This window comes from Ascaphus truei, chromosome 2 (assembly GCF_040206685.1).
Source record: "Ascaphus truei isolate aAscTru1 chromosome 2, aAscTru1.hap1, whole genome shotgun sequence".
NCBI classification, from domain to species: Eukaryota; Metazoa; Chordata; class Amphibia; order Anura; family Ascaphidae; genus Ascaphus; species Ascaphus truei.
The window spans coordinates 414,778,734-414,803,459 of record NC_134484.1 but is presented as its reverse complement, the minus strand read 5'-3'; the positions used below and the strand labels follow the sequence as shown (position 1 = coordinate 414,803,459).

Below are 24,726 nucleotides of genomic sequence, written 5' to 3'. Positions count from 1 at the left end.
CATATCGTCTCTTATTGCCAGCATTTAGTTTAGCTGTAGACTTCTCAGCCTGTTGGTAAGCTTGCTGCAAACTGTCCTTTAGTCTTTGCACATACTTGAAATGGGTAGTATTGTGTATCCCATCCGTTGATACTCGAAGACGCACATCTACTGGGAGTGTTGCCTCCCGCCCAAACATGAGGAAGTATGGGGAGAATCCAGTTGACTCATGGCGAGTACAGTTGTACGCGTGTACCAAAGCTTCTACGTGTCGGCTCCATTCCGTTTTCTGCGCACCCTTCGGGGTTCCGAGCATGTCCAACAAGGTCCTGTTGAATCATTCAGGCAAAGCGTCTCCTTCGGGGTGGTATGGAGTCGTCCAAGATTTGGCGATGTTCAGCATTTTGAGTAATTCTCGGATCAAAATCTCGCCCTTGGTCGGAGTGAAGTCGGTTTAGAAGACCGTAGTGAACGAAGAACTTCTCCCATAGTATTTTTGCGACTGTGATGGCCTTCTGGTCTTTTGTGGGGAAGGCCTGAGCATACCGGGTGTAATGGTCCGTGATGACCAGCACATTACAGATTCCTCGGGTATCGGGTTCAATACACAAAAAGTCCATACACACCAGGTCCATTGGACCAGAACTCTTGAGATGGGCCATGGGTGCTGCTCTGGTAGGCAATGTCTTGTGTTGAATGCACCGGGAACAACGGCGGCAGTGTTGTTCCACCACTTCCCGCATCTTAGGCCAGAAGAAACGGTCTTGGACTAACCCAAAAGTCTTCTCTACACCGAGGTGCCCATGCTCATCATGTAGAGACTTCAACACCATATATCTCAAGTTTTGGGGTAGAACCAGTTGTCGCCTATCAGGGTGGTTGTGATATTGGACTACCCTATCTCGAACTTGTCCACCTCACGCATTAGCAACATGATCAGGTCTCGGGGAGCACTTTTCAGTAGAGCGGGATTCTTTCTCTGAACAGCTTGCCGAATGATGCTGATTACTGGATCTCTCATTTGATAGTCCACTAAATCTTTCCATCTTATGACTTTGTCATGGGTTATGTTCATTCCCTTGGGATCGCAGTAGGTGGCGGAAATAGCCTGCGACTGGCATCCTAACGAATCTGCAACTCGTAGTTCGGAGAAGGCCACCTGATCATTGATGACGGCCACTATGCTACACATTGCTCGCATCCCAGGCCCGGGGATCTCTTCCCATTCATCATCATTGGGGGTAGCACTTAATCCTGGTCGTCGTGATAGAGTGTCAGCTCCAATGTTCAAAGGCCCCGGCTTGTACTTCAGAAAGAATCTGTAGTTACATAGGGTTGCCAGCCATCGGTGCCCTGCTGCATCCAACTTGGCGGATGTATTGATGTACGTGAGGGGATTGTTATCCGTCCTTACCTCAAACGTAACACCATAGAGGTAATCATGAAGTTTCTCTGTGATCGCCCATTTGAGAGCCAGGAACTCTAGCTTGTGAACAGGGTATTTCTCTTCACTGGGTGTCAGACTGCGGCTGATGTAGGCTACAGGCCGAAGACCCTCTGGGTACTTCTGATGTAAGACAGCGCCCAGTCCATTGAGACTGGCATCCACATGCAGGTGGTATGGTTGTTCTGGATCGGCATACGCAAGCACTGGTGCTTCAGTCAGGCTTTTCTTCAAGTTCAGGAAGGCCCGCTCACACTCGGACGTCCACTTATCACCAAACGGTTGACGGGCCGACGTGGCCTTCCTTCCGGTATCTTCAGGGTATATCTTCAGCAGATTGTTCAGGGGTTTAGCTCGACTAGAGTACCCTTCCACGAAGCAACGGTAATACCCACAGAAACCCAGGAATGATCGCAGTTCCGTGACATTCTCGGGATGCGGCCAGTTCACTACCGCTTCTACTTTGGCTGGATCGGTAGCAATTCCTTGAGCAGACACGATGTGTCCCACGTAGGTCACCGAGGTGTGACAAAACCGACACTTGTCGAGGGATAACTTCAATCCTTCTTTTCCAAGACGGTCTATCACCTTCAGCAGCCTCTCTTCGTGCTCTTCCAGGGTCTTCCCGAAAACAATGATGTCGTCTAGGTAGAAAAGACACTCCCGAGGTTTCATGTCCCCGATTGTTTTCTCCATCAGTCGCTGGAAGGTTGCAAGGGCTCCACATATACCTTGGGGCATACGCGTAAATTGGGAAAAGCCCAGGGGGCTGACGAAGGCTGTCTTTTCCTGGTCCTCTTTCAGGTAGGCTCTGATTACGACTCGCACTATATCCGTATTTGTTCCCAAGATGACCGGGTACTGACACTGTCCTTGAGGCTTCGGGCATACCATTGCCTCCACATGCATGGGATGTTTCTTACCGTTATTCAATTGAAGTATCTCCAGTTGAATTCTCACAATCCCATCGATGGGGTAATCTTCATTGCTCAACCCCCTCACCTTCATATGTTCCGCCGACCGCAGGGGACAGTGCTTAAGGTGTTGGTCGTAGAATGGTCGGTAGATTATGGTCACTTGGGACCCAGTGTCCAGTAAAGCAGAGGCATAGACTCCTTCTACTACCACACGCACGATGGCAGAGGGGCCTACCTGACAGTAACCATCCCCGGCCGGAATTCCATCATCTGGGCTTAGGTCAGTAGGAGCTTCGGGAGGCGCAGGGGTGGCCTCGGATGTCTTGGCTTCTGTGGTCTGTATCTGACAGATCATGGACCTAGCCGAGCTTCCTTTACTGGGCGTTTTCTTTTCTTGGGTGCCCCCATCCGGACACTCTCTGGAGAAATGGCCTTTCTGTCCACAACCATAGCAGACGATATCTTTAGGATCTAGTCATCTTGGGTAAGTGGGGGAGGATCTCCCCGAAGTCCGGCCTCTCGTCGAGGGCGACTTGGGTGGCTCCTCTTCCTCTTTGACAGGTTTCTTGATCCGGCAAGCGGAGCCTCCCGGGATGTCACTCGCAGGGGGCTCTTTGACCTTGGTGCCTGTATGCAGCTTGGTATAGGCTTCGTGCCCTTTGACAATCCCCAAAATGTCCATGAAGGTAGGGGGGGCCTCCATTAGTGAGCACCTGATCATGATCACTATGTGATGCGTGGGAATGGCCCCTCGGAGGAACTGCTTTCACCAGTATTCGTCCATCTCTGAGGCTAGGATGAGGCCACAAGTACGCAATTTCCACAAGAGTAGCTGGATTCGTCGAAGGAAATCTGACAGGTCTTCCTTCTCCTTCTGTCGGAGACCGTAATATTTGAACCACAGCTCACTCTCCTCTTCATCTTTGCCATAGATCTGGACCAACAAGTCTACCATCTGATGACGCAGGTCGATCAGAATCTTGGTCGTGCTGTGCATTGACCATGATGGCTGCTGCGGGTCGGAGGCTTTCCAGGATTCTCTGACGTCTGACTGTTTCAGAGCAGGGCCATTCATTGATCACCTTGAGGGTGCGTTCCTTCCAAGACTTGATGCTTTCCTCGCCTGCGGGGATAGGAACCATTCCTGAAAACGCCTTCAACTTCCTGTAATTTTGGGCTTGGGCGGACGTAGTTATCGCTTCCACAAGGTGCGGGAATGTCACTCCTAGCATGGAGCCGCCACTGTCTGAGGAACTTGCGATCCCTGCTCCCTGACAGGGGGGACCTGGCTACATAAAGATCAGAAACTTTTTGAGTTTGGTCTTCATCCAACAGGTGTGTGGAAGCACGTCATACCCCTGAGGAAGTGACGCAATCACAAAACGCGTAGGGTCAGATGTTACAGCTGATCGTGAAAGAAGCTAGCGCAGCCTTTCAGGCACTGTGAAAACAGCTCAGCAGCTCTGAGTTAAATTCCCCCCCACCCAACGTCTGCTCCTGCACTTGTGCTTGGTACACGGAGCACACAGACGGCATCGGATCGCCTACACAGACGTTCCCCTGCAGCAGTCATCTGCCACTGTTTGGATGTGCTAATTTTAACTCCTATATGTTGTGAGTAGGATTCTGTTTTTTTAACTGGATCAGCATCGCGACGCAGCTCATGTATTTTTAGACAGACATTGCCCTTTTTATATTTGAATAAATTTGATTAACAGATTATTTCAGCAGTGTTTTGATTGTTTATTTTTTTTAGTGTGTTAGTCTTGTCCTGTCCTAGTTGTTTGTTGTTTATGCAGCAGTACACACTATGATTTTACCCTGTGTTTAATCCCACATGTCCTGAGGAAACATCTCTGTGGATTATTCAAGTGGATCCAGATGTTCCAGATTGGATTTCTATAACAAGGTTTCATATTACCTTATATTTGCATATATTAGACTTTTTTGAGGCACCGGTTGTATTACTTATATGGAAACACATCATGCCACAATCAAAAGAAATCTCTGAGGACCTCAGAAAAGTAGTTATTGATGCTCATCAGTCTATTGGGCTCCCCTATCTTTTGTTGTATACATTTTCCACGCTCAGTAGCACTCCTTTTGACACACAAACACACACATATATATATATATATATATATATGATGTGGGGTGGGTTTGGGTTTGAGCTTACAGGGAATGTGTGTGTTCATTCAATTTCTAACTGGCACTCATGATATAGTTGATACAAGTAATTAAAAAAGTAACCTTTATTAGTGTCTGTGGGTAAAATAAGTGAAATACATAAACACTCAACACAATTAAAACACGTATTAAACTTAATGTCTCTGAGTATGAGTCATAGACTGATGAAGATAGTGTTTGAAGGGATATAGTGTGACTGGCACCATGTGCAATAAAATCAAAACAAAAGAAAGAATTTTAATTATTGCAATGTAGAATGAATAGGGTACCTCAGTGTGGTGTGTATATTGTAGATGAAAGGATCTGGTGTGTCACGTAAATAAAGTGTCAATCACACCACTTTCAAACCACATCTGATTAATATGTGGTTCTCTGACAATATGCAGGTTGTAATATATTAAGTACTTTTCTTGTTAGACCAACATGATCAATGTTGAGTGTGGCCTGGTTGGAATCAATTGTCAGAGAAACCACCAAGAGGTTAATAAATATCCTTAAATACAACGCTGGATGAAGTAAAGTATCAAAAAAGGGGAAGGCTACTACGTAGCTAGGGGTGGTGAGGCTAGATTGTGGAGACTATTGGTATATGATAATACTTATATTGTTTCCCCCTAATCAGTAATTATTCCAATATTATTATAGCCTCAAATGAGCTCAACAAAATTTACTTAATAAATAAATAGTGAGATAAATAACTGCTCATGTCCCCTGTGAAGGTAGCAAGTGTGTTCATAGAGAGGCTAGCTGATATCTCTAAAATAATGAAGCCAATTATAAGGGGTTAACTTCAGCTGCCTATAAAATAAAGTTCACTCTATATCTGCAGACCTCTATATATGGTATAGGTAGGTGATTGATTTATATAATAGCCGCCCTGTTGGGTCAGTCCATGTGAATGTTGTATCTGGGCTGGCTATATTAACCTAGACAAATATATCTCAGTAATTGCTTATCATCTAGGGCAAATACGCCCTGTCTGCTGGTTATAGGTGACTGAATGTAGTATAGGTGGTGCCCTGCAGCCGCTCAATGGCGTACCCTCTACAATTCAAGGGGGCTGTGTGGGGGCTGCTGTCTCGGAGCATTTAGTTCCTGCTCGCGAGTGGCGGCATCTGTTGAGTCTCCGCCCGGCATGGTGTATTCATGAACACCGCTATGTAATGAACTGCCGGGTGGAGCTCGAAGTGAAGCAGCGGCTATTACTCCGCGCTCTGAGAACAGATGTCGCCGCACCAATGCGCGTGCTGACGTCACAAAGGACCGCCCACCGACGTACGTTTCGCGTCACACTGACGCTTTCTCAAGGTGGCCACCTATAACCAGCAGACAGGGCGTATTCGCCCTAGATGATAAGCAATTACTGAGATATATTTGTCTAGGTTAATATAGCCAGCCCAGATACAACATTCACATGGACTGACCCAACAGGGCGGCTATTATATAAATCAATCACCTACCTATACCATATATAGAGGTCTGCAGATATAGAGTGAACTTTATTTTATAGGCAGCTGAAGTTAACCCCTTATAATTGGCTTCATTATTTTAGAGATATCAGCTAGCCTCTCTATGAACACACTTGCTACCTTCACAGGGGACATGAGCAGTTATTTATCTCACTATTTATTTATTTATTAAGTAAATTTTGTTGAGCTCATTTGAGGCTATAATAATATTGGAATAATTACTGATTAGGGGGAAACAATATAAGTATTATCATATACCAATAGTCTCCACAATCTAGCCTCACCACCCCTAGCTACGTAGTAGCCTTCCCCTTTTTTGATACTTTACTTCATCCAGCGTTGTATTGAAGGATATTTATTAACCTCTTGGTGGTTTCTCTGACAATTGATTCCAACCAGGCCACACTCAACATTGATCATGTTGGTCTAGCAAGAAAAGTACTTAATATATTACAACCTGCATATTGTCAGAGAACCACATATTAATCAGATGTGGTTTGAAAGTGGTGTGATTGACACTTTATTTACGTGACACACACCAGATCCTTTCATCTACAATATACACACCACACTGAGGCACCCTATTCATTCTACATTGCAATAATTAAAATTCTTTCTTTTGTTTTGATTTTATTGCACATGGTGCCAGTCACACTATATCCCTTCAAACACTATCTTCATCAGTCTATGACTCATACTCAGAGACATTAAGTTTAATACGTGTTTTAATTGTGTTGAGTGTTTATGTACTGTATTTCACTTATTTTACCCACAGACACTAATAAAGGTTACTTTTTTAATTACTTGTATCAACTATATCATGAGTGCTTGTTCCAAAGGGGTACTTTCACTTGTCTAGGCAAGTGTCTCTGTATGCTTAATGATCCTCTCACCCCTGGCACCTAACCACAGACAGTAGCTAGAGCTCTCTATCCTTTCCCCCCTCATTCCCCATTACTACACAATTTCTAACTGGCAACAGTTGTTTGGAGGTAGGTGGCCCCTCCTCCCAGAGCTCACCCTCCCCACCTATTTAACTTGTTTTTTTTTTACATTTTCCTGTATGAACAGGACCTACTATGGTTGTTTCCCCTCATACAGAGGTAAAAGGAAAGGTTCACAGTTTAGTGTTAGGACCTGCAAAATTGGTTATACCTTGAAGTGGTATGCAGGCTTATGACGCTTTGGCCAAAGAGTTAACTAAATAACCAGGAAAAATATTATTATTGAAGTATTTACACTTTATACTTATTACTATATATGTTTTGTCAATTGGATGTAGCATTGGGCTCCCCTGTCTTTTGTTGTATACATTTGCCACGCTCAGTAGCTCTCCCCTTTGACATAAATATATATAAATATATATATATATATATATATATATATATATATATATATATATACAGTATATATATATATGATGAGGTGGGTATTGGGTTTTGAGCTTACTGGGAATGTGTGTGTTTGCTCATCAGTCTAGAATGGGTTCGAAAACCATATTTAAGAATTTGGTGCTCCACTAATCCACTGTCATACAAATGGAGAAAGTTCAAAACCAGAGTCACTCTACTAAGGAGCAGTCATCCTACCAAAATCTCTCCAAGAACAAAGCGGTAAATGTGAGTGTTCATGACTCACCCATCAGAAAAAGACTTAACAAGAATGTGTTCATGGAAGGATAGCCAGGAGGAAACCATTGCTCTCTAAGAAGAACTTTGCGGCCATCTGGAGTTTGCCAAAGACCACAAGACTCCTGGAACAATGTTCTCTGGACAGATGAGTCAACAGTAAAACTTTTTGGCCTCAATGAGAAATGTTATGATTGGCGAAAAACAAACTGCGTTCGAACAGAAGAACCTCATCCCAACCTTTAAGCATGATGGTGGGAGTGTGATGTTTGGGGCTTGTTCTCTGCCTCAGAACCTGGACGTCTTGCCATCATTGACACAATCATGAATTCTGTAATGTATCAGAATATTACAGAGGAGAATGTCAGGCCATCCATCTGTGAGCTGAAGCTGAAGCGAAAGTGGGTCATGCAGCAAGACAATAATCCTAAACATACAAGCAGATCTACAAAAGAATGGCTGCGGAAGAAGAAATTCTGTGTTTTAGAATGGCATAGTCAAAGTCTGGACCTAAACCCCATCGACATGTTGTGGCAGGACCTGAAATGAGCTGTCTATGCAAGGAATCCCTGAAATGTCACTGAGTTTAAGCACTTATGAAAGGAAGGAATGGGACAAAATTCCTCCAAACTGATGTGAGAGACTGACAAGCAGTTACAGGAAATGCTTAGTTAAAGTTATTGCTGATCAAGGGGGTGCCACCAGGTACTGAATATAAAGAAGAGAGTAGCCCTGTTTTGCGCTCCAGAGCTCGCCGATTCCGGTGAGGGAAGCTAAGTTTGGACCGGGGGGGGGGTCTGTCAGGGAAAGGTATAGGGTCCTGAAGGCTGCAGTGTAGCGACTGACCTCCGAGTAAAGACACAGGTGAAATCCCATCAATAATAGTAATCCATTCCAATCCGTCAAGGGACTAAGTGAGTGGTTTGGAGGCAAAATAAATCTTCTTACCTTCTAGTACAGACCCTCTCATGGAGCTGCGAGTTCCGCCGTGTGTGGAGATTCAAACCGTTCATCCACGGCAATATAGTATCCTCCTCCTCCTCCCTCCGTGTGCCAGTGAGGAAGTAATAGCAAAAATGGTGACAGTGTTTAAGGACACTGATAAAAAATCCAAAAAGAACAAAGGCATGGAACCCAGGTAGTGAAAAAAATCATAGAGGCTTTATTTAGAACATTTAGAAGTGGTATTCAGAACAGAGTGTGTCCTCCCACGCGTTTCACGCAAATGTTGCGCTTTCTCAAGGAGCATTGGACAGACCAGAAGCAAGCACCTTTATAGGTACTAAGTAATTAAGAAAACCACATCAGACACAGTTGATTGTGGTATAACAGTATTTCAACATTTGTTCAATTAGCAGCTTGAAAATCACATCAACTGAGACTAAAAATAAAAAAGTGAAAATAGAAATACATTTAATTTTGACCACTATGGCTAATATGTGAGCCATAGAGATTGAATCCATGAATATAGATAATATGGATTATAATCAAAAAGTGTAACAAGTGCTCACCACAAACAAGGCGTGACCGCGAGGCCGAGGTGGGGATAGATATATAACGCCACCCACAGCCGCGGAGGTGCGTCTGAAGTGTAGATTGGTCGAGGTAGTCGGGTCAGGTTTGGAGAAGTAAGGAACATATTACTGGCACAAGGATATAACTTACCTACCTGGGGAGCACCAATCATGTACGCAGAATACGGGGCAAACCCGTGGAAGGAACCAGTGCATTACAAAACACAGTTTTACAATATAATTTTCTCAGGTGGTTGGGAAACTCTCTTCCAGAGAAAGAGATTGTGTGCCCAGCCTCAACAACGATGATGATAATGATATATATATATATATATATATATATATATATATATATATATATATATATATATATACCGTGTATATATATAAATATATATCTACAGTGAGGTTATTTTTTAAACTTGTCTTTATTGTTATTTTTTTACATATGTTTTTTTTTGTCGTCTATTGGCCCAAAGCCCTATTAGACACCTTTGGCTAATAGGGCTATTGGTCTTGACTACAGAGAGGGGGAGGGGTTGGGTTTGTTCAATATATTCACACAATAGAATCTGCTCAACATACCAAATACAGTTTAGCATGAACAATGTCTTTATCTTTAAAACAGGATTAAGGAATTTAACAGTTACAGAGGGATAGCCAGCTGACGGTGAGAGGCAGTAGGCGGGCATACAGAAGTAGCTGGACTTAATGTTTGTGTGGCCACGAGCGTGTGTGGTAAAGTGACTCCCACCGTTAATGCGGCCAGATGACCGTGCTGAATGCGGCCAGAAAGGATTAATGCTGCGGGATGTCCCATTGAAAAGGAAAGGAACCCCACATCGCTACTATGGCCACTAAGGGATTAATGCAAAAATATTGGTTTAATTTTTTTAACTAGTCCAGGGCTTATACTTCTGATTTATATATTGCAAAGGCAATATAGAATTCCAAAATGTATCTACTCGGCACTCAAATAATAAAATAAAATTGAACATTTTCTCTGAAGAAAAAAATAATGAAACAGGGTATATAGGATAGGGGGTTGAGATAATTGTACACAAAGTAGAAAACTTTAAATATAGCGGTGGCCTTTGGCGAAATTACCTTGCAGGCTGCCCCCGGGACTGATTCTCTTTAAATAGAATACAGAGTAAAGTGCTTCGGTGTATATCGAATATGGGACTTCAAACGTCCCTCTTTTGTGTAATTGAAAACATTTTAAAAGAATGTATTGCAGTCAAGGTTTTTGTTCTACATGCATTTATTTAAATCAAGACATGTCATTGTTTTATAAAGATGGTAAAGTGGAAAATTCTAAATCCAGTCCACAAAGTTTACCAATACACAGTTACTTGGAAAACTGTTGCTTATTATTATTTTTTTTAAATCATAAGCATTGTCAGAATAAGACCATTAAAATAATCAGTATTTTAATAATATGGCACACAAAGGGTTAACACACATATATTTTTAAAAGATTAATTCTTCTTCTATGTAAAGTCAATCTGACCTAGGTATCGATTGATCCGTAAAACAAGGAGATGTTTAGAGAGGGCGACAAGAAAAAATACATGTTTTTGTTTTAACGGGGTCAGACCAGAATGACCCAGCCTGTTTTCTGTGTTTGTCTATAAGTAGGATTATCTAAAAGCAACCTGGTCTGGAAGTATAGGGTGATTCAAATCATAGAGCCACATAGAACTCTTGTTGACAGTGGAAATAACCAGCGCATCTTTACTGTATGTAGCTTACATGGAATTCTTCAGTGAGCTGAATAAGAAGAGAATGGGTGTGGCCGGGAAGACATTCCATTCCACATGTCTGTACAAGTCTACTGAATATAAGATATTTGGGATTCGATAGAATTCACAAGGATGTGAAAGATCTATTTCTGATGAGGGAGCTCAGCTGATGAAATTGATACCAAATTTGACAGGTTGTTCTACGTTCCATATCAGATACATATTTCACCTTCAAAGATTAGTTACCCCTATCAAGATGGGTGTCCACACATGTATTATACAAATGTAACTGTGAAGGTGGCATCCTTCTAGATGCATTTGGGGATATGAAAATAGAATTCAACGGAGGAGTGTTTTGTGCCAACATGACACGTAAATTCTCTTTTTTCAAAATCCACGACTAATATTTAAGTAATAATCCCTGAAGAACAGGCCATTACTGGCCAATAATGCCCTGGCTGGAAGAGTTGAAGGCTCGAGGCAAACCCAGGGACTTTAACCCAACCAGGGCATTATTGGCCAGTAATGGAGCTCTCTGCAGGAGGGTGGGGGAAGAGTCAGTGCCTTGCTGCTGCCTCCTGTCCAATCACCTCCCCTGACAGAGAGCTAATCTCACTCTTAGTGAATGAGAACTGAAAGTTGATTCGCTGAAAAACTTGGCAGGGTGCCAAAAATTCCGGGCCATTACTAATATAATAATACCCAGAATTTTAATCAAATCAGAGTGCAGGGATTTCACTAATGCCCGGAATTTAACAACTTTAGCAACATATTTAGATTTTCTGTTTTGTTCCTGTTTATTTTATGAACCTGTCTGCAAATATTATACTGTATATTATACTTTTGTATATTAAATCTAAAAGTACTGTCTTTTGGTCCTAATTGAACTTTGCATGCTTTAAAGAGAGTAACTCAATTTTTTAAACACATTTTGCTACAATAGGATTTTGTGTGTTAATCATATTTTGTCCTAGTAAATAGAGACCAACATTTCTGCAGGTAAGACTTGAAACTATTTTTGGCGGTGGCAGCAAATGAAGGTATATTGTGATGGATTGAGGGAAGGTATTACACATGTTAGGGATCCCGAAGGGAGATAAGTGATTCCGCTTAATAGCTATGATTATTAACCCTTGTCACTTGCACAAGTCACGTGCTCACAGGTCTGCCGTTCATGACAAGAATCAAATATATAGTACAGAATGTCCTTCTATTGCTCCCCCAAGCAATATTGAACTAAAGCCCGTATTTCCTATAAAGTGCTGTAACAAACCTTATGACCCATAAACGTTTTGTCCCAATGAGTTCCACTTTTTTTTAAACCAACTTAGAAACTAAATCAGACACACTTTTGAAGGTACTTTAGTTATTGCTTACAGTCAACAAGCTGCCAAACTTAAATGTTTCAACAGGGAACATAATTCAATATAATCAAATAGATAATTTTCTGGAGTTTAGGAACTTTAAAACTTCCTACAATGCATAACAGATTTATGAATAACAGATTCATAAAGCTGTACTACTTTTATGATGTGTCCCTATATTAATTGCATTCCTCCTAATTTGTGTCAGCACAGTACAAATTAAAATGGAAAATGGAATATAATATAGATATAAATCTGATTTACAACATGCCTTTCTTAGTACAGGACAATGGGTACAAAGAAATGCTCTACTAAATAGCAGACTATGCCAACATTTCCAGTGTTAAGAGAATGTTCTACAGTTACTAATGAAAAAATATATCCTTGCAGCTCCTGTCTACATGTCATATTGAGCAATGAAAATAAATCGTGAACTTTCACACAGAAGTGCTTGGTATTTCTTAACCTCAGTAGACACAGTGTACAAGAGACATTTCCTATGAGTTATTTCAGCAGTCTCCAGTAAAATAAGTACAGTATCCCTTAGTTATTTGACCTATGAGGTAACATAGCAAAACATCAACTCGAACAGCATTTTTTTTCCCTGTAACATTAAATTGATATTCAACTCAAATAATAAATGTATTTCCTACTATTCAGAACTCACCACTTTTAAGAGAATTTTTTCATCAAAGGCTCAATATACTGTAATATTATATGAAGCCAATGTTTTCAATTTCATTAAATGTGGGTGTGATTTGCAGAATCAATTCTAGGCCACTGTTATTGATTATGACTAAGAAGGTTAATGCACTTAAGTATGTCTAGCCTTTTAACCTTACTATTAATAGTGTACATGCAATAAGAAGAACTTACAGATACAAACCAAGAATAATCATTAATATAAATGTAGCCCAATGTAAACAGCACAGGCTATACCTATCTTCCTTCTGCTGTGGTAAGTCCTGTTAAGATCAGGCACCAGTAATCATCCTGGGTTTTCCCCCTTAATAGCCCTATCCTGAATGATAGACGCAGGCCTGGACTCTGCTGCAGGCGTGAGCACGAGGGGAGGTCCTGTTGACATCACGAGGGGCGGGGCTAGCTCTATATTTAGCAGCCAACTCCGGTGAGTAGTGAGTTCTTCGTTCGAGATTAGTCAGAGTCTGGAGTTGCCGGTTAGTTATGCCGGGAGTATGCAGTGCCGCTAACAGGCCATGAGTCAAGAAATCCTGCGGATCGGTCAGAGGATTTGGAGGGGCCTACAGTTTCCCCTGCGCAGAGTGCAGGCGAAAGCAGAGCGTAAAGAATCAGCGTCCTTTAGTAGAGCTGATAGAGTTATAGACTTGGTGGACCAATGCCCTCACCCCACTGCCAGGGGTGATGGGGAGAATCCAAGACCCACCGCGAGGCTAACCTCGGGGGTGGGCCACGGGGTATTAAAGCCCTAGCTCAGACCATCCTGCCGGAAGAGTGACTTGGAGGGAAGGAGAGGAGGAATTACCTGGGCGAAGGCAAGCGGCGTATAACCCGTCCTGGCTATTGTGTTGCGGCTGTTGGAAGGCCTTATCGTTGGGATATTGTTGCTTTGTCAAATAAAGAGACTATTCTTCATCCGTAAAGACTGTGTGTGACTTGGAAAGTACTACCCTGGGACCCAAGGGGTTCTTCTATACCGGTCCTGTCCCATATTCCTGGGAGTATAGAAGATGGAGGCGCTGCACCACTAAGAGATCATGGAGGCTACCACCCCAGAAGCCCGGTCCTGGCTCCCCCACAACATCGTGGGAAGCTCAGGCCCTCCTGTTCCTCACAGGTACGCACCACACCGCATGCAATCTGCCCTCATGCACCCTAGACACCACCGTAGAGTCTGGGGGAGGGGGGGAAGCAGGGTTACATAAACTTAGATATGAATGTGCCATCGCAGCCGTTCCCCTTCAGCACTAACACATCCCTGAACTCCTCGCCTCTACCAAGATGGCCGACATCTTTGGTCATTTTGCCATCACCCGAAGTGGCTTCATTCGGACCTCAACCTGGAAGGAGGCTGTACCTGTTCCTACCCTTTATAAGGAAGCCCTTTCCATTCAGCCAGCACCTGAGCAAGGTGTCTTTTCCTTTGTACTCCTGAACCTCAGCTGGTAGCCTGCTATGCACTGCCTTTGCTGAACCGCTGCCGTTTGCTGAGCCTCTGTAGTTTGCTGAACCTTGGCCTGTACTTGTACCCTGTTTGACTCTCTCCTACCCTTATCTTGGAATGGGGACCCCCGACTATGCTTCTGCAACCTGCCCTGATCTTGGAACTGTGACCCCATGTATACTGTTGACACCCCTCCTGACCTCAGCTTTTGACCCGGATATTCTCCTTGATCAGTCCCTAGGCCTATGGTCAGTTCCCATATACTGTCTCAGCCATGTGAGTCGGCCTCCTGTTAGAGATGAGCACCGTTACAGAATGGTATTAAATGTTTTTGTTGTCATTAAAGTAGTAATATTATGCTAAATTAAGAAATGTGCAGAGCCACATTTGAGCTGCCAGTTATTTTTTTACTTAAACTTTCATATATTGTAATAAATTTCCCATAGAACTGCTGATTACTGTATCGTTTTTAGCCGAATTTGATAGCTCTTACCCACCCATTTTAACATGCTACCCCAAAAGTAGCAAGTCTCCCACTTGTATTTATTTTATTTTACTTTTCTATTTACGTGATCTCCTCCCATGGGTTCACTACTGGGAGATGCCCAATTCAGCAGATATTGAGTTTTTGTTTCCAAACACTTTTAGGAAATAAAAATACTTGACAGCAACATTTTTGTTATTAAATAAGTAGGAAGATAATCAGTATTAAAGCATCAATTACAGTTTTTGCCCTTTCTTTTACCTGAACCTGGGGGCCTACCAGAGCTGATCTCTTCATGACCCAAGGTTCAGAGATAGAGATTTTTGCGTGTGTGTGTGTGCCAGTGTATAACACATAAATACTATATACTGTATATGGTAGCAGGGTCAGAAGCAAAAAGTCGCAACATCATCTCTCAATTATGTTGAAGCTTTCTATTGGCCATCAGACCAAGCCTGACCCTGCAGCCATATGCCGTTCATCTGCTAATGTTCTTGACCTGTTGAAAAATGCAGCTATATCTCAGGAACTGTGGTGGTCCCTGGCAATTTGGGGAATGTGGATCCGTTCTTATGGATCCCCCCGTTCCAGTAGCATAAACAAAATAAAAAAAAATTACCTTGGTAGACTGCTGATTTAAGCACATTCTATTTCTTCATGCTAATACGATGGGCAATTCATGTGTACTGAACTAGCACTATTCCCTAGGAAAAACCGATGTAACTTTCCCACATTAAAAACAAATGTTTCTTGAGAGGATTGCAGCTTTTATTTTCATCTCATAACCGAACAGAATAGATGTCTGCATGGGTGTTACCATCTGCTGTAATTCACCCTTATTTAAACATGGCCCCAACTGGCCTTGCTTTGGTTCATTCAGAATCTCAGTCAGTGCTACTTTATCCAACATCTCTAGGACTACATTTGAAAAAAAAAAAAAAAACAATTAACTTAATACTCACAATCAAATACAGGATTAAAGGTCAAATGGTGGGAACAGTACATTTGGAGAGGGTCTGTTTTTCAAAAATTTCCCTACTGAAAGACTGATGCACTTTTGTATACAAAACATCACTTGTTTTAATATACAAAGAAAATCTCAGTGCGTTAACCATTACATTGTAAAAGTACAGCCAATGGTTATGAAACAGACTGCAGTGCAGGTAATGTTGTATGAATGTTTTGCTACACTTTTCTAGAAGTAAATAAAAACTACTGTACTTTATGTCTAGAAGAAAGTAGCCACTTGTTTGTGTGGAGTTTTCTTTGAGCTATTCAGTGATGTTTTTTGCTGTAGTACAAAACTGGAGCACGTTTTCACACATGACGTGACCTATATTTTTGAGGTTTGATAACAAAACACAATAAGGATCTTGTAGCACATCAGCTAACGCATAGCTGCTGAATGTGAGCATGTTGAATGTGAGCAACATGAGACGGTTTTTATATCTTACATTTTGCTCCATAGTATCTACCTGTTACTCTCCTGTTAAGAGAGTATAATTAATTCTGTCTGATGTGTTCTTATAGAAAAATTGAGTAGCGAATGCCACTAAACAGTAGTTGATGAATAATGTCACGATAAGGCCAGAAATATTCAGTATTTTAATAATCTAGCACACTAGAGGTTAATTTGAGTTGCAAGTTGTATCTTAAAAATACAAGGAATTGTTTTTACTGCGGTCGAGACCAGGCATGGTTTTCTGTGTTTGTCTAGGAGTGAGGTTATCTGGGGCCAGAGCCTGGTTTAGGAAATTGGGCAGTCACAACTCTTTTTCTGACAGTGGAAATAAACTTTCAAGAGATTCCTGAAAGGTTGTAGAGAATGTCAGAGGGTGTGGCCAGAACATATTCCACAGGATTGTATACATTTATTAAATACAAGATGTCATTGTCTGACAACGATTTGCAAGAATAACAAATATATCTTTGCGATCAGACGAATTAAATGATACTAAACAATCAGTGATTATGAGAGTACAAAGGACAGATATTAATTTGTCTCTCAAACCTACCATCAATCATATCAAGTTCAACAGTGAAGATGTCTTTAGTCTAAATATTATAGAAATAAAGATAGCAACATTTTGTATATTTAGGCACCTTTTGATTCAAAAGGAAAACTGTTATTTTTCTCCTTAAGCCATAAAAGTGTCACTGGAGATTGATGAAGGGGGGTTAAGGACACACCCAGTAGGTGGGTTTATGCTGTGCTCAATGCAGAAGGAGTTTAGGATAAAACCCATGCATTTAGAATATGAATTCAGATTTTCAACAAAGGGAGTGTCCATGCTGTCGCTCAGGACATCTCCTATTTTCACCTCATGACCCTTTGAGACCCTGATATTCTTGGTAATATATGTTATGGGTTTCTGGTTGTTTTATCCTTTTATTTTAGAAACTGGCTGCATTTATTATACTATATTTTTTTCTGTAAACTAACCACTGTACTATTTTGTATATTAAATCTAAAATGTAATATTGTAAGTATTCTCTTTGGGCTTTAATGGAATTCTGCATGCTTTGAAGACGAATTGCATTTTCAGACATGTTTTGTGTGTTAATTACATATTTTGCATGGTAAACTGGGACAAAGGACCCCAGCGATAAGACCTGTTTAGTATCTTTGGAGGTGTCTGTGATTTAAAATTATACATATAATCTTAAATCACAGTTACCGCCAATATATATATATAGTAACGGATTGAAGGGAGGGGGATATTACTAATTTGAGGGACCCTGCAGGGGTGAAAAGTGAGTCAGCTATTTAGCTGTGTGTAATAACCTTTGTCACATATACGAGCCACGTGATCACAGGTATGCTGTTGGTGATAAATAATATTCATTAAATTCTTTCATGTTACTCTTAAAAATGCATTAGACATAATAGTAAACCTTACTTGCATAATGGGACTTCTTTTTCAATTACACATTTTCCTCCATTTTTGCAATATCCATCTGGACAAACTGTAAAATAACACAGTGGAGTATTAAAATCCAAGCAGTGTCACATAGCAAATGTAGAAGCTATGTACATTATGTACAAACTAATTATTTAGTAGCAACACTGCAACAAATAAACTTTATTTAATTCTAACCTCTAAACATTATCCAAGTTGGATTTAATCCCAAATACTAAAGGATGATTTATTGATTTGTTTTTTAGAAACAGATAATTGAGAGTAGAGATGAATGAAAAATTTCCAGCTTTTCGGTAAATATGCTAATGTTTCTAAAAGAATCTCATGGGTCATTAATACAAAAAAAACCCCTCACAATGCAAGCAAATTTGGGCTATAAGAAGATCTTCTGGGATGAATCCCATAATTCACAGACCTTGCCAAATACTCGCCAGGTACTCATTTGAATCTTGCAAGAATTTACCATGATGCCCCTAAACTTTTTAGGTAGTGTGTGACAGCATATCACTAAGGACCAGATCCATTAAAATCTCTGTTAAGTCCGGGCTCATAACATTATTTTACTTAAACAGTGACAGTCGTTATTTGGACTGATTTTAACGCATATGCATGCAGCTTATTACAGCTCAACCCCGTTATAACACGATCTGTTATAACGCGAATCCGCTTATAAAACGATGCAAGCGTGGCTCCCAATTTTTGTATTTATGAATACTTTACAGCACGATTATTGGTATCTTAATACTTTATTGTACAATGCATACAGCTGTACATGATTTCTAATGCGATTCGCTTAATTGAATACAGGTCCTCAAATAGGGCATTAAACCAGATGCTACTGTGTGGGCTTGGGCCAAAAGTAAAAATACAGATTTAGCAGTTATTACCCCGTTAACACGAGGTAACACACGTGTTATCTACTTGACTTACCCATGCCTCGAGCTGGACCCCTCTTCCATTCCCAATAAATACACCATACAACTTCTTGGGAGAAATTAACCACCACAGCTTTTATTTATAACAACAGATAAATATTTCATTTTTATCCCCAACTAGAAACCCAGACAGATTGCTCCATCCACATCTGCCGGAGTTCAAGGGATACCCTCAGCTCATGCCCATCCAGCCATTCAGTACTTTAGTCTGAATGCACAGAGCCCCCATTGGAAAGCCACTACCACAAAAAACGAACTTGGGGCCTATCAACCAACTCATCAAGGTTTTTGAGCAGTTCTCGCACAATTTGGCAAGGTTGGTATTCAGAAAGCCTTGATGAGTTGCCGAACTCGTACTGGGAATGCATTTTCCTGAGAATTCTCGCTCCTGGCCAAACACATCGAGCGGGATCTTCAAAAATCAAAATAGTGCCATTTTGATCAGATCACGTTATTCTAGTAGCCCTGATAATCTCATCGGGGGTCTGAAATAGCGAGTTTATCAAATTACCTCAAAGGTGGAGTTATGGGATCTGAGAGCAGGAGTTGGGGAAAAAATGCATTTTCCTGCATCAGATTGAAGCTGGATATCTCCAGAGCTGATACACATTAATACCAGCTCCGGAGACCCTCGGCTTCAATCCTATGCAATAAAAATACATTTACAGCCAGCATCATTACCTTAGCGGCTAACTGCTAAGGCAATGGTGCTCGGTTTATTGCGGGTAGCGGGGGGGAGTGAATGTGGTATTTTGCCCATGGTGGGTGTTTAGGCCTTGTGGGGGAAGGGGGGGTTGCGGGAGGAGTTAACCCCTTCATTAAAGTAGCGTTACAACCGCTAAGGTAATGAATGGGATAACTCCTCCCGCTATCCACCCGGTTGGCAGAAACACCCACCACAGGCCAAAAACCACCTTCACCCACCCCCGATACCCACAGTAAACATTAAAACACAATACTAGCCAAAACACCCATTGATTGCTAGTGTTAGTGATAGTGCTATGCCATCAATGGGAGCAAAAATAACCCCAATGGGAAAGAATGGGAACCCCTTCACCCCCAACAACCATTACATTACAGTACAGTAATGGGCAAAATTACTATTATCCAGATCTGGACAATAGCTCATTTGCCCATTTAAAATAAAACTTTGTCCAGCCAGCATAAAGTAAATAAAACTTCTACTTACCCCTGCCAGGATGAAGGCTGTCCTCATCACCGTCCTCCGCATCCATATCCTCTGGGGCAGCAACAGTACAATAAAAATACAAACAAATGGCAACTGACCTCTTAATCACCGTAGCGGTTAGTACCCGCTATAGTAATTAAGCGGTTAACCCCCTTCCCCCACTATCCACTTAGGTGGCCTAACCACCCTCCCCGGGAAAAATAACCCCACCCTCTACCCACTGATCGGCAAATATAATATGGGCATGATTAGCCACTATGGCAGTCAATGGGCAACCTAAAAAAAATACAGCACCAAGAAGACACACACACAAAAAAAGCACCTAAACAACACAACTATTAAATAAAACCAAGCAGCAAAACAACACAACTATTAAATAAAACCAAGCACCTAAACGACACAAAAATGAAATAAAAAAAATCCTTACAAATACATAACAATTAACTAAAAACAAGAAACAAAAATACAAAACATAACAATTAAAAAACAAGCATTTGCCAAAAAATGTATTGCCTGTCACTGTATTTATCTATTACCTGAAATGGGCCTAGATAAACACATTTGCAGTCAATGGGCAACCTAAATAATAAATAAGCATCGCCTCTATTGTTACCTCTATCTATTTGCTCCCCCCTCCATAATCCCCCCTGTCCTGGTGGGACTTACCAATTGCCCGCTGATCTGAGGCAGCTGCATTATTTTACGTGCCACCCGAGGATCCTGCATTACATCCCCATCCCTCCTCTCCTGCCCTGATGGGCTCAATCTCAGTAGAGGCTGGGACTGCCGAAGGCCTAGCCTTTCCCTGCTACTATTCCTGCTCCGCAACTGCCTGCTGTCTTGGGCGGCCACAGGTTCCGGCCAGCCCCTCATGATGTCCCATGCTGGGACAGCGTTGCAGCGTAAAGTCACACCCCCCACTCCTGCTCATGCTGCATCCTGTCCTTGCCGCGCTCGCCGGTCCTGACCTCTCCAGACACCCACCGCTGGAGCCCGCCCTGGTACTAAAGATGAGTAAAAACATTAAAACCCGTTTCCCAATGCTGTTTTCCTCTACAATTCGCTCTGGGGTGCAAAATCCGTAGACTGTTTTTTTTTTTCAACTTGTATCCGTGCAGATATTTCTACTGAATCTGCAGATGTATCCAATCCACACAGATTTCTACCCGATATCTGTGCTTGCATCCAATCCGCAGTGATTCTACTGGAAATCTGACCATCTGCAAGAGATTCCCCTGATGAATTCTCTCCCATTTTAGCGAAATCTGCGTGAATTCCGTCCAAAATCCATGTTCCAATTCACACCCCCATGCCTCAATTTCAACGCAAAATCCTTCTAATCACCCAAAATCCATGCTTCTTGTCGAAATCCATGCCAAATCTGGCCTATATCACAAAAAACGTGATCCCAGTCCAAATCCGTGCATACCACTCAATGACCCCATACTCCACATCCTTACTAAATCTGCCCTATACCGTGGAATCCTTGCCAAATCATACCCCAAAATCTGTGCTCCCTACTCAAATCCGTGCACACCGTTCCAAGCAACCATCAATCCGCCTTGGTTACCAAATTCGCACCAAGCCACAGAATCAGCGCCAGCACCCTAACCCGATGCCACCTGCCATCCACCATCACAAGAAACAACAATCCTCCAACAGATTCCAGAATCCACAAGCAGCCCACCACGCCAACTATGCTTAAACATGCCACCCCTCCCAAAACCAACTTGAGAAATCCACAGACCACCAAAATACCCGTCCAATCGGAAGTGGTTTGCAAAAAACTCGCAAGACAAGATTCCCCTTTTTCTACCTTCTATCGTCCACCTCGGCTGCTGCCTTTGATCTCTGCCGGGAGATCCCTCCAGCTGAAATCCCCGCCTCACCGCCCAGTACCAGTAGCTACTTGGGACCGAGCCGCCGCTCTTCCTCCTACAGCTTCCTCATCCATGCTTCACCACTGGCAAGTGAGATAATATCTGCTGGGCCCTCTGACCGTTTCTTTCTTACTCCGTGCCATGTAGCCATCTCTCGATCAGGATACCAGGATTCAGGAAAATATGACTTTACTCCAGTAGAACCTAAAGAAAGAGGAAGCTAGGATCCCTCCCCCTTTCCTTAAGTACCCCTTTCTTAACCCCTCCAATCTGGCATGACATCAGAGCTCCTTAAGGGAGGGGCCCCTCTGCCTTATGTCATGCCACCCCTTCCTCACAAGTCAAGGCTCTTTTACCCATTGTTTTCAATAGCACTACTGTTAAGTGTGACACTAGCGTTACCGGGTGCAATAACATCTGGAACATTTGTATTACAGCAGAATGATTTAAACATCTTCAGTAAATATGTGAAGCAATAAAGTCCATGGCTTAAAGCTACTTTATATTTAATTTCCACAAGGGAAGCATAAAGGCTATACTTTTATTAGACGTTGATTCTAAACCTTATTTTAGAGATAAAAAACAGGCTTAATAACATATTATTTTCAATTATATCTGTCAATTATTTATGCAGCGTTCTATACCTGAGCAACTGGACTCATCAAGATTGAAGTCACTGCAGTCTGGGATACCGTTACATCGCTGGCTAGCAGGCACACATGTGTTAGTGGAGCCACATAGCAGAGAACCATTAAGGCAAGCCATAGTATCTGGAAAAAAAGAAGGACACCCTTTGCTTTAATAAGCACAGCAATACTGTTTGGGATACTCCTGAACAAAAGACAACTTTGATTTGATTGACTATTTGATTGTGTATCCTGAATTGTGGGTGAGGAGGATGTGTGTCAACAAGAAGGCTTTTGATTATCATTTTGATGGAGAAATTGCATAACATGTTTTCTTCAGTTAGGGTGAGAGGATTTCACTGTCAGAACAGTCATGTAACAGAACGATCAAATCCTATATTCAAAGATACTCTGTAAAACAATGTAGTACACTAGTGTGTACGTATGAGAAACACTAATACCACTGTCATAATAGCTCTGTAACTACGAAAAATGTCTTCACACCATGGATGTGTTCCAAGCATGTATGTTTTCTTTCCCCTAACTACATGACTACTTAAATTAATTTCATATTAAAAGCATTTATGCACTGAGTGTTTGCATCTAAGCTTCTTTAGGCAATTTAACGTAAATTAACGTTAGGTTAATCAAGGGGTGGGCAACTCTATTCCTCAAGGGCTACCAACAGTTTGAAGGATATCCTGCTTCTGCACAGGTGGCTCAATCAGTGGCTCAGTCATTGACTGAAGCAGGGATATCCTGAAAACCTGACCTGTTGGTGGCCTTTGAGTTGCCCACCCCTGGGTTAATCCTAACACCTATCCATTTAAGAGAATAATCTAACGCTAATTTAGAGTTAATCATTAAAACAGCGTAAGGACACATTTCTACGGACGTTAGGATAAAGGATTTGTACATGATTTAACCTAACATCGCAGATGAACAAAAGTCTGTTAATGTTAGCCAGAGGTAAAAATGTTAAGATAAACAAGTCACACAAAAACTTGCCATTATTCCCAGCCAAATCCTGGTCATCCTAACATTATTTAATAGAATTGCCTATAAAGAAAAATACATGTTTAAGTTAAACCAAAAAATGGTGCCGTTAGTTTACATCCTTTTGGTCTGGCACTTTGCCCTTTCTCTTAAATAGTTACATAGACCAAAAACAGCGGTATAATTATTAACAAAATTCAAACATTCATAGTAGTTGGCCCAATAAAAATTAATTACTTTCTATCGTTTGTTACAACATTACTTAAAGTAACACAACAAAAGATGCAGCCGATTGTAACTTCCCCCTATCCTTTTGTTTCATCTACTTTAAATGGAGAAGATTATTATGGAATAAACAATAGGTCTTGATGACATAATCTATTTCCTTTTATTTCAATGCAAAATACAGTATACTATAGCCTTCAAAATTTTAATGAAAAATACAGATATGACCAGCTTACTAAAATAAATTTTGATGCAACTAAATATCTGTCCAGCTACAGTAGTTAGATCGTATTTTACCATGTGTAGATGTTTTATACTGTAGTAGAATAAGACTTATAGCTTTTTCTTATTGACTTTTTTCTTTGTCCCTCTCTCGTGCTTATATTTTATCTCAGAAAACACATTTTTTTTTTTTTTTCTTCAAACATCATCACCTAGAAAAGATGATTTTATCAGTAAGGTATATTTTGACTACTGTACAAAGCAGGAACTACGTTGGCAGTTCTGTAATTATATTTCAAAGTTAATGGTACTCTTATGAGTACACATTATTTGTGTATGGAGTACAGACATTGGTAGGTTTCTTTCTTTTAATTGAGACACTTTCACTAGTATAATCACAATAGGTCCTCTTTTTTTTTTTATCATATCCAGTTTGATTTTTAACATATTTATGAGTCAGTTCAGCAAGGTTAAGTAAAAAGAAATGCAAGTAGATGCTAGAGCTAGATGGTACAGTATATACTGAATCTGTTCGTTTATTTAGAGATCCCCAATATCTCTCATGGGCAGGTTTGATTTTCTGTCATAAAATGAAAATATTATTTGTAATTGTAATAGCTTAGAAAAGAACTGTCTAATCTGAAAGTAAATTCTTTATAACAGTTCAACCCCCCAACCCCCCCAAACCCCAGAGTGTTGCAGTATTATCACTGATGTACTAGGGCATCAGAAGCAGTTCCATTGGAAACATTTTAGCAATGAACAGCTTTCATAGCCTCAGAGTGTACATAAAGAAAACAGTTTTAATTAATGACCATTTAACACTAGTTCCCCATTTATCATAAGGAGCCTTAGGTT

General features: G+C 41.3%; 1 protein-coding gene across 1 annotated transcript in view; it reads right to left on the bottom strand.

Moving 5' to 3' along the window:
- The window catches only part of MALRD1 (MAM and LDL receptor class A domain containing 1), a 662,703-nt gene that overhangs the window by 97,455 nt on the left and 540,522 nt on the right, over positions 1-24,726 (bottom strand). Inside the window, exons 33-34 of the mRNA XM_075588643.1 lie at positions 22,444-22,569; positions 17,775-17,841 (exon numbers count right to left, since the gene is read on the bottom strand). Of these exons, the coding sequence (XP_075444758.1) occupies positions 17,775-17,841; positions 22,444-22,569 (193 nt within the window). The remainder of the gene's footprint in view (positions 1-17,774; positions 17,842-22,443; positions 22,570-24,726) is intronic.